The sequence below is a fragment of the Quercus lobata genome, chromosome 5 (genome assembly GCF_001633185.2).
Source record: "Quercus lobata isolate SW786 chromosome 5, ValleyOak3.0 Primary Assembly, whole genome shotgun sequence".
In the NCBI taxonomy this organism is placed as follows: Eukaryota; Viridiplantae; Streptophyta; class Magnoliopsida; order Fagales; family Fagaceae; genus Quercus; species Quercus lobata.
Window position 1 is genome coordinate 73,026,468 of NC_044908.1, and position 9,541 is coordinate 73,036,008.

General features: G+C 38.1%; 2 protein-coding genes and 1 long non-coding RNA gene across 4 annotated transcripts; 2 read left to right on the plus strand and 1 right to left on the minus strand.

Moving 5' to 3' along the window:
- Positions 1-331: 331 nt before the first annotated feature.
- Positions 332-3,008, plus strand: LOC115992516 (ankyrin repeat domain-containing protein 13C). Its single transcript, XM_031116725.1, has 2 exons — positions 332-1,787; positions 2,285-3,008. Exons 1-2 carry the CDS (start codon positions 408-410, stop codon positions 2,696-2,698), a joined length of 1,794 nt encoding a protein of 597 aa, XP_030972585.1. The 5' UTR covers positions 332-407; the 3' UTR covers positions 2,699-3,008.
- Positions 3,009-5,185: 2,177 nt separating this feature from the next.
- On the plus strand, positions 5,186-6,452 carry LOC115992517. Its single transcript, XR_004092540.1, has 2 exons — positions 5,186-5,479; positions 6,066-6,452. It is a non-coding gene; the product is annotated as an uncharacterized LOC115992517 (long non-coding RNA).
- Positions 6,453-7,116: 664 nt separating this feature from the next.
- On the minus strand, positions 7,117-9,541 carry LOC115993084 (autophagy-related protein 8C-like). Of its 2 annotated transcripts, none has more exons than XM_031117365.1 (6): positions 9,466-9,541; positions 9,076-9,138; positions 8,554-8,609; positions 8,416-8,468; positions 7,562-7,680; positions 7,117-7,472 (listed from the first exon to the last, which is right to left on the minus strand). In XM_031117365.1, the coding sequence occupies exons 2-6, from the start codon at positions 9,110-9,112 to the stop codon at positions 7,375-7,377; spliced, it is 363 nt and encodes a 120-aa protein (XP_030973225.1). In that variant the 5' UTR covers positions 9,113-9,138; positions 9,466-9,541; the 3' UTR covers positions 7,117-7,374. The 2 variants fall into 2 exon arrangements, with proteins under 2 accessions (XP_030973225.1, XP_030973224.1); XM_031117364.1 differs by lacking the exon at positions 9,466-9,541 and adding an exon at positions 9,271-9,426 and having other exon boundaries at positions 7,129-7,472.

The window sequence follows — 9,541 nt, forward strand, 5'->3', positions numbered from 1 at the left end:
AATAGCAAGTCATAAATGTTCATCAAAATTCAAACCAAACGGTGCAATAATTTTTTATGCTCGTAATTTAAGCACGGTATTAAAACGAGTTTGGCAAATAGTATCAAAAATTTTAAAATATTTAAGAGACATGGAAAAGACAAAAGAAACCGAAACTAAAGTACTCTGACTATACTGACATCGGAAAGAAAGAAAACATGAAATATCTATGAACAGGATTAAGAATTACCAAAAGTCGCGCCGATTGCGTGTATTCAGTCCTGCTCATTTCAATAAAGACCCTCCCTCTCCCTAAATTTACTATTTTGCCCTTTCATCCATCCATTTTAAAACAAACGTCAATTCCATACGCTGAAGATTTGATTACACGCTCTTTTTTATAATTTTTTTTACGTTTTGAGAGAAATATGGCAAAGTCTTCGACGCCTAACGCGACGTCGTTTCCGGCTATTAAACCTCAGGATTACACTCACAGTCCGGTACACTACGCTGTCGCTGTAGGCGATCACACCACTCTGTCCCGACTCGTCTCGACTCTGCCCAAACTCGCCGACCCGACTCAGATCCACACCGAGTCCGACTCGCTCTCCCAGGAGAAACTCGCCGATCAAATCTCCGCAGTCGTCGACCGCCGCGATGTGCCTTTTCGGGAGACTCCTCTCCACCTCTCCGTTCGCCTCAACGACGCCGTTTGCGCGCGAGCTTTAGCTCTCGCCGGAGCTGACGTGTCGCTGCAGAACTCCGCCGGATGGAACCCGCTCCAGGAGGCTCTGGTTCGGCGGTGCTCCGACATTGCTCTCATTCTCCTCCGCCAGCACCACCGCTCCGCCTGGTCCAAGTGGCGCCGGAGGTTGCCACGTGTCATCGCCGTGCTACGCCGCATGCGCGATTTCTACATGGAGATCTCTTTCCACTTCGAGAGCTCCGTCATTCCCTTCGTCGGAAAAATCGCTCCCTCAGACACGTACAAGATCTGGAAACGCGACGGAAATCTCCGAGCCGATACTTCCTTGGCCGGCTTCGACGGCCTGAAAATCCAGCGCGCCGATCAGAGCTTCCTCTTCCTCGGCGACGGCGACCAGAGCCACGACATTCCCTCCGGAACTCTCCTGGTCCTCAACCGCGACGATCGCAAAATCTTCGACGCTTTCGAGAATGCCGGCTCTCCGATGAGCGAGGCCGATATCGCCGGATTCTGCGCTCAGACGAGCGTGTACAGGCCGGGAATGGACGTCACAAAAGCCGAACTCGTCGGAAGAACGAACTGGCGCCGGCAAGAGAAGACCGAAAGCGTTGGCGAGTGGAAAGCTAGGGTTTACGAAATCCACAACGTCGTTTTCAGCTTCCGGTCAAGAAAAGTCGCCGGTGGAGATTCTGACGTGGCAGGTAGCGAGCAAGTGCTTCCTCTAGAGCTAGACGAAGACGACGACGGTTTCTTAGTAGCCGAGAATCCGAGTTTCGGGTTTCCTTCTGCCGATCAGAGAAGACACAGTAGCTTCGTTAGAGAAGAGAGGGAGTGGGTAACGGTGCCAAGAAAAAGCGTCGACGTTGCGTCAGTAACGGCGCCGCCGCGAAGGTCGGTTTCTACGGTGGCTCCGCCGCCACAAACCAAAGAGAAAGAGTACATACGGAGTTTACGTCCGTCAGTTTGGTTAACGGAGCAGTTTCCGTTAAAAACGGAGGAACTGTTACCGTTACTCGACATTTTGGCGAACAAGGTGAAAGCCGTTAGGAGGATGAGGGAGTTGCTGACCACAAAGTTTCCTCCGGGGACATTTCCGGTGAAGGTAAGGGGCATTTTGGGAAATTGAAAAAATATATATATTTAATGAGGGGTCCACTGAATTTGGTCTGTGGAGCCTTTGCTTTTGCTTTTGTTTTGGTTTCTTTTGATGGGCAAGGCAAGCAACGGTCTTGGTTCTTGTGGGGTTACAAAGATCTGACGTGGAACTTTTCAGATTTTGCCTTGATTTTGATCGGACGGTGATTGAGGCCTGTGGGCCATTGATCAACCGAGGTTTTTACTTTTTCCTTCAGACAGGGTTGGAGCTGTACATGGTACATGGGACCCGAAATGTTTCAATGTCCCTACTTTGACAAAAAAGAAAAAACAAAAGTCTGACTTTGACCAATGACCATGATCTTCCCCTGCCATGTCATAGGACTCATTGTACTGATGTTGTGGCAAGCGCATGCTGGGCCCATTAACGGTTAAAGCAATTCTTAATTTTTTTGATTGTGATTAATCAGACGGTGACTGATGGTTTTTGTTTTTATGGGACAGGTGGCAATTCCGGTGGTCCCTACAGTAAGAGTGGTGATAACATTCACAAAGTTCGTTGAACTTCAACCAATTGAACAGTTTTACACTCCATTTTCAAGTCCAAGACAGTTACACCATGGAGGACGAGGAGGGTTGTCGGAGGAGGAGCACAAATCAGACACACATTATTCATCGTTACCGTCGGCGTCATCCTCCTCATCGTCGATGCCGTCGTGGTTGAGGCGAAGCAGTAGCCAATCAGTATCGACGAGTAAGCAACAACATCATCAGCAGCAGCAGCAACAACAGCAACGTAGTTGTTTGGGGGCACAAGAGTCGGACCCTTTTGCTATTCCTAGTGGATATTCGTGGTCTAGCGTGGATGATAAGTCACGCAAAATGAAGAAATCTAAGTCCACTAGGAAATCCAAGTGAGATTGATTTGATTATTTATGTCCCAAAAAAATGGCAAGAACAAATCTAGAGTGGGAAAGAAATTGTAACATCACGTGCGGGGTTGGGTGTTGGGTGAATTTGCGTGTGTTTAATGATTTGCTAGATAGAGAGAGCAGATATACCGTTTAATTTTTAACCAGTAGGCATTATGCTATGTTTATAGAAAAGATTTTAGGCAACATTTTGGGCCAAGAAATTGCAACCCGGTTGGTTCATTAAAAATGGTTGCCCCCAATTTTGTTCTTTTTTTGTTTTCTAATTTTATATGCTACATCTTATTTGGGGTACTCTTTTTCTTATTGTGCTTGAAAACGATAGTAAAAGAATTTCTTTAGCCAAATGATGGGCCGTTTGTTACTTATGTTTAAATAATAGTTTTAAGAGATTAAACAACATTATACGTATTTTTACTTTTTTTTTATCCCTTATTAGAACAATATTACCAAACGGTCTTATGTTCATAACATTTTTACAACAAATTCTAAGTGACAGATTGTTATTGTTGGGGCAAAAAAGTAATCTTACTATTAGGTTTAAATTTGAATCAATAACAATTAATCACCTATAATTTGTTGTAAAAATATTGCGGATTTAACACCTCTTATTTATTTACTAACAATGACATCCACGGTCCAAGGAAGAGGGAAAGGGCCCAGCCCAGCTCACAAAAGAATTACCCACTTCCCCAACTCATGAGCCAGCCCCGTTATTATTTCTGCTAGCCCAACAAAAAAACATACATTGAACTTATTAGATTCCATACAGAAAATGCCTTCCAAAAAATCAGTTTGCAAATTTTTGTTTTTGATTGAAATCCAGCTTGCAATTTGACCATTACTCAGAATAGCTTCATATATAACTTTTACAGTCCCTCAATGGTTACCGACTTACCATGCTAAGGTCAACAGGAACCTGAAGATTCCCTCGTCAAAGTCCTCATATGTTAATGTTAAGTCTAAAAGTATTGAGTCTTGCATATCGACTTTGGTAGATGTTTCTGTAATGCCTTACAAAAAGTACATTACAAAATGTAATTGTTAAGAGAATAAATAAAAATATAAGGTTGAAAGATTTCGACATAGAAGGACAAGAAAGTTTTGAAAGTTAGAGCTTTCTTTAATCCTTGACTTTGTGTTGGCTTGTCTACAAGAAGTTTCCTTCTTTAATTCATATAATTTTTTTTTTTTTTTTTTTTTTTTTTTTTTTTTTTTTTTTAAGATCTAGGCAATGTTAAAATATAGAATTCAAAAGAAGTAGTTATCAAAAATCTTGTAATTCAATTGGTACCTTCTGGTATTTCAATGGAGATATAAAACATTCAAATCCTCATACCCTCAATTATCGATGTATCCAAAAAAAAAAAGGTCAAATCAGATAAATTTTCTAAATCATTTACATCTACACCAAGCATGAAATTGTAGGATCCTCAAGGCTCATGTGACACCCCTGATGAAAATGAAATTCAACGTTAGGTAATATTAACTTTCAGATGAAGACAAAATATAGCAATCATGCAATTCAATCCAACCTGAAAACATATGTTCTTTCATTTTCCATTTGGTTTTCCATCTATTCATTTGGATAATGCTTACTAGACTGTCAAGCACTTGGCAGTTGGCACAAATTTTATTATTGGCTGATGAGTGATGAGACAATGGAGCTACTAGCATAGGCAAATCAATGTGCTTCTTCCACTATGCATGTGCTGCACCAATTTCATGAATAAATTCTTGCCTTCCTGTCATAACCTAAATTATTTGAATTTAGTTTAGTGATAGGATAAGACTTTCTAAATAGATTAGTTTTGCTATTTATTTGTATTCAAATTAATTCCTATGTTTTAGGATATGATTGGTACCTATGTTTTAGGATTTGTCAATGAAGTTATCTCATCCTAGGCTATTTATGTACGTTGAATGCTTAAATGAGAATTAAAAAAAAAATTAACCAAAAATATCTATTTCCTCCCTCAAGTTTAGGAGATTAGTCATCTCGAGTTGAGTATACTATCTTTTATGACTAGGTTCACAACACTTGCTCTACAATAGACAAGTGAAAAACTAAGTTTAAGTTGCTATAATGACTTGCAAATAAATTGTGCCACTATTATTATTTTAAAAGTATGATATAATTTGAACATATGACATCTATTTAATAATAATTGTATTTACGATTAAATCAAGATACCGATTAACTTATTATTAATGCATGTGAAATTCAATTATAGATTTTTTATTGGACGACAAGAGACTCTATAAGATAAATTATGTCGTGGTTATCTTGTGGCACTTCAATTCCACCAACCAAATTGACCGAGCTGTACCTAAAAAATGGGTCATCAACCTGACCCAGGTCTAGCTCAAATCCTCATATTGATAAGTTGGTGCGACGTGCAAAGCCAGACGGTCAGTTCCAACTTACTCCAATTATTTAGTGTTGATGAGGATGATAAACATGTTGGGCAACTACTCTACTTTAATATAAGTAGAAGATGCTATATTGGATTAGAAGGAGAGTTAAAAAGAATTTGGTAATAAAGAAAGGAAGATGCCAAAACAAAGCTTGCTTCACTAGATGGAAACTAGAATTATTGAGTTGTCATGTCCTTTTTTTAAAGTGTAAACTGGGGGTAAAGAATAGTCCCCACCGACATGTTACCCTTTGTTTATCCAGCTTAAAGAAAGCTCTTTCAAATACATCTTATTCTCAATTAACTTCCATAGTTTCTCAACCTGGTTCCCAGCTAACCACATTTACAAGGTACCCTCTTCTCTCTCTCTTCCTCTATCTCTATCTCTAATTCCTTTTGTGATTGAATGAGCTATTATGAATTGCTGTTTGAAAAGTTTAATCCTTTGTGTTTTCTGGGTTTGGTAGATTGTGAAATTTAGGTGTGTGTATTGTTTAGAACTTTTTCTCTCTCACTCAATGGGGATGTGATCCATGCTTTTGAGTTTTGACATGATTATGTTTATGTTAGATCCATTTTCTTTTTATCACCTCCAAAGATCTTAAAGAAGAAGAAATCTTCTCCACTGTATGGCTGCTTCATCAGCTTTTTCAGTTATTTCTCTTGAAAAATCATCTTAGGCTGAAAACTGCAGACCAATCTGGTCAATTACTATGAGAATATAGGAGAAATGAAACCTTTTAATCTTATAATGTCTTGAAAATGGAGTAGCAGTTCTAAATTCTCAACTTTGTTTCTTTTTTCACAACATTAGAGACTTGGTGTTTCTAGAAAAAGCACAGAGAAATAACCCCACTTATAGCCCTGATTTCCTCATAAGACTTTGTTTCCTTGATGTTTGTACATTTGTTAATTGGTTGATGATTTTGGGTTCAGAAACTAGGTTTTCCTAAGTACACAAGAAAATATGGCTACAGAAGCACCAAGCTGGGCAGATCAATGGGGTGCTGGAGGAATAGGTGCCATGGGGGAAGAAGACAACAGTAATACCCAAAAAGAAAACGGCAATAACAAGAAGGGCAATGCAAAAGGTGGGCTTGACAAAGCCAAAGCAACTGCAATGGTGGGAGCACAAAAGATTAAGAGCGGGGCATCTGCTGGCATCAAATGGGTCAAGAATCAATGCCAGAAAAAAAGCACTTCCTCTTCTAAATGAACATGCAGATTGTTTAATTTCCATTTTATTAAAAAGCAGAATCAATGGAATGTTTGCAGTTTGTACTACTGTTGAATTTGAATGCAGACCATGGTTTTATGGAGTCAGATGTACAGGCCACTAAGATTTTATTATATTTTCCTTTGTACTAGTATGTTAAAAACAATAAAATAACATAAAAGGTTTTAAACCCAAGAACAAGCTGTCTATTGTGAGGACAAAGGTATCTCACGGAACAAGCTGTCTATCGCTAGGACAAGGTATCTCATGGAACAGCTCCATGAAACTATCTTCTCCCACATGCTGGGAGACAGTGACTTAATAAAACCATTTTCATAAGATAATTTTCTATCTATTGCACTAGGATGAAGTAGATACTACAAAATTCTCGTGACATCCTTCAATTGTAGGCCATGCCCACTTCAGTGACAAACACTATTCGAAATGATCTTAAATTTCCATTGCTCTTTTAAATAAAATTAGTAGAAACAACTTTTTTTCTGAACAATCACGAGCTAATAATGCCTGTACTACCAATGCATGTTTGAAATTGCATGTAGGGTAGCCATGTATCTTATGACACTAAGATACTACTTGATAAAAATTTTGCTTTCCTCGTGAGGACCCACAGGTTTTAGCACTCTTAAAAACCATTGACCCACATAATTTGTGAGTAATCATTTGCACAATATTAACAATAATTGATAAAGGAAAAAAAATATCATTCTAGAATTTCTCTAGATTTTGAGTGAGAAAAAGGGAAGGCAATACTAATTGGGACTATAGTATCCAATTCCAACCTTCTCCTGACGGAGGAAGAAGCATCAATGACATCTATAAAACAGTTGGAAAATCACTGAGTACTTGATTCCATAGATTCAAATTCCATTGTAAAGACACCATATAAGTTCAAACTGCTTCCAACAAAAACTAATCCAGATTTAACTACAATTTTTTGATAAGCAGGTAAGGCATTGACTTGAGAGAGACTTCTGAGAATTTACACCATCCAAATTTTATATACACAAACTAGTATTGGGATCCGAAGGTGTTCTCTCCACTGTAAGTCATGTAAAGAAATCCATCTTCATCCTTGTTTTCCTCGTAGATCGCAGACATCAAGGATGCTGTAACAACAAATGAGATATTACAAAAACAACCACAAGAATATTACATATATCTTGGTTTTTAATAAATATACCAGTTAGCTACTCACCAGTAGGAGGTAAGGTGTTTTTCACAAAGACAAAAATAGCCTTCTCAGCACCAAGCTTAATCCTTTTCCGGACAACATAAACAAACTGCCCAACAGTCAAATCAGCTGGAACAAGGTATCTGCAGCAATAACAGATAAGTGAGGATCACGCCGTGCAAAAAAGTGAAGTTGACACTTGACAAGGCCCTCCAATCCAAAGGAACATCGAATTCTTACATATTAACATAAATGAAGAAACTTCAATTAACCATTGCAAAAATAACAATTTGTCCAGGCATATTATTTCAAAGAAACTAATTTAATTCCTCAATCCAGAGTAACTTAATACTAACATCACCACCAATGGTAAGTACCACTTTGCTGCGACAAAGCATTGACACAAACTCAGAAGGGTGCAAACATAATTTGTGTCACATTGTCTCAGCATCTGCTGGCACTACCATCATAACCCTTACTGCCAATGTCACCCAGCACTAAGAATTCCACCACCCTAGATCACCATTACTGCTAAATGGCCATTCTGTAGCACATGTTTTACCACCTAACAATTTTCATCACTACCATAACTCTAAAAGACCATTACCACCTGTATGAAGTCAAGACCAAATCTGTCACCTTCCAAGTCTTGCCACATTCACTTTCATACACCACAACATTAATTTCATTCATGTTTTAAACAAAAAATAAAAAATAAAGGAAGAAACTTCCAGCACATATGATTGGCTAGCCAGAATTCACAAATTGAACATCAAAACAGTACTGAAGGAACGAGGATTACATAAGGATGGCCAGTATTGGATTTGCATCATAACAAAAACATATTAAAATACAAGAGAAGGGAAGATGCAACTAACTTTTTCTTATCAATGTCAGGGATGTCGCTTCTTTCAGCCTTCTCCACAATCACCTGCACAGAATAGTCAGTTTGAACAATAATTACACCGAAACACATGCATTCAAAGTAAATTGTCTTCATCCATAGTAATTCTTACAGGTACTCTGTCTGGGTATTTCTCTCTGATGCGACCAGACTCTGCCATCCTCCTTTCTAAAAGGTCAAAAACCAAAAACTTTAGAACAAAATAGTCCAACACATACACATGATACAACAATTCACAAAACTCACCCAAGAAAACCCACCACCTAACATCTATTTTAAAGACTAATTTCTACAAAACTCACCCAAAAATCCTGAAAATTCTAACGCAGAGAATTGAAGCCCGAATTCCATCAATAACCACCATCCAATCAATTACCCACCCTCTTCAATTCCATCAACCCAAATTAGGAATTTAATTTTCTTGCTAAATAGAAAAACATCATTAAACATTGTCAAATCATACAAATTCCTTCATCACCAATCCCATACAAATTACCAAAACTCAAAACAACGAAATTTCCCCAAAAATATAAATAAAAAAACAACAATTCACAAAACCCATCACAGAAAAAAACATGGGCATCACAAAAAATCAAAACTTTCTTATTTTTACATAGAAAAAAAGAAAACTAACCCAATGGATGTTCGAGCTTGAACGAGTTTTTGGCCATGGCTAAACCTTCACTGCGATCACGACCTGCGAAAACCAAACACCGAAACATTATTAACAAAAAAACCCATAAACCCTCTCTGACCCACAAACCCAAATAACCAAATAGCGTGTACAAAAGATTAAAGAATAAAAAAAAGGGTTAGGAATTGAACATACTGAACACGAAAAAGAGGGATCGAAAACGATTATTGAGGGTTTTTGGAAACGGAAAGATTGAATGATTGATTTGGTTTTTATATTAGATGAAAGGAAAAAACAGAAACAAAGATAATAATGAGTCACAATCAAAAACAGAAAGAGAGAGAATTTAAAGGGTTTTGTTTGCGTTTTGGATAGGAAGAAGAAACTTACTATGATTTTGGTTTTTCGTTTACAACACGGAACCTTTTGGTTTTTGTTTTATGCTTTTTGTTTTGTTTGTTTTATT

What these genes read in the sequence shown, in the direction of transcription:
- LOC115992516 (XM_031116725.1), top strand. Translation starts at nt 408, where the DNA reads ATGGCAAAGTCTTCGACGCCTAACGCGACGTCGTTTCCGGCTATTAAA. An exon ending in CGGGGACATTTCCGGTGAAG is followed by an intron (nt 1,788 to 2,284) that starts GTAAGGGGCATT and finishes TTTATGGGACAG; the next exon opens with GTGGCAATTCCGGTGGTCCC.
- LOC115993084 (XM_031117365.1), bottom strand. Translation starts at nt 9,112, where the DNA reads ATGGCCAAAAACTCGTTCAAGCTCGAACATCCATTGG. An exon ending in CAAGCTCGAACATCCATTGG is followed by an intron (nt 8,610 to 9,075) that starts GTTAGTTTTCTT and finishes TTGACCTTTTAG; the next exon opens with AAAGGAGGATGGCAGAGTCT. An exon ending in AATACCCAGACAGAGTACCT is followed by an intron (nt 8,469 to 8,553) that starts GTAAGAATTACT and finishes TATTCTGTGCAG; the next exon opens with GTGATTGTGGAGAAGGCTGA.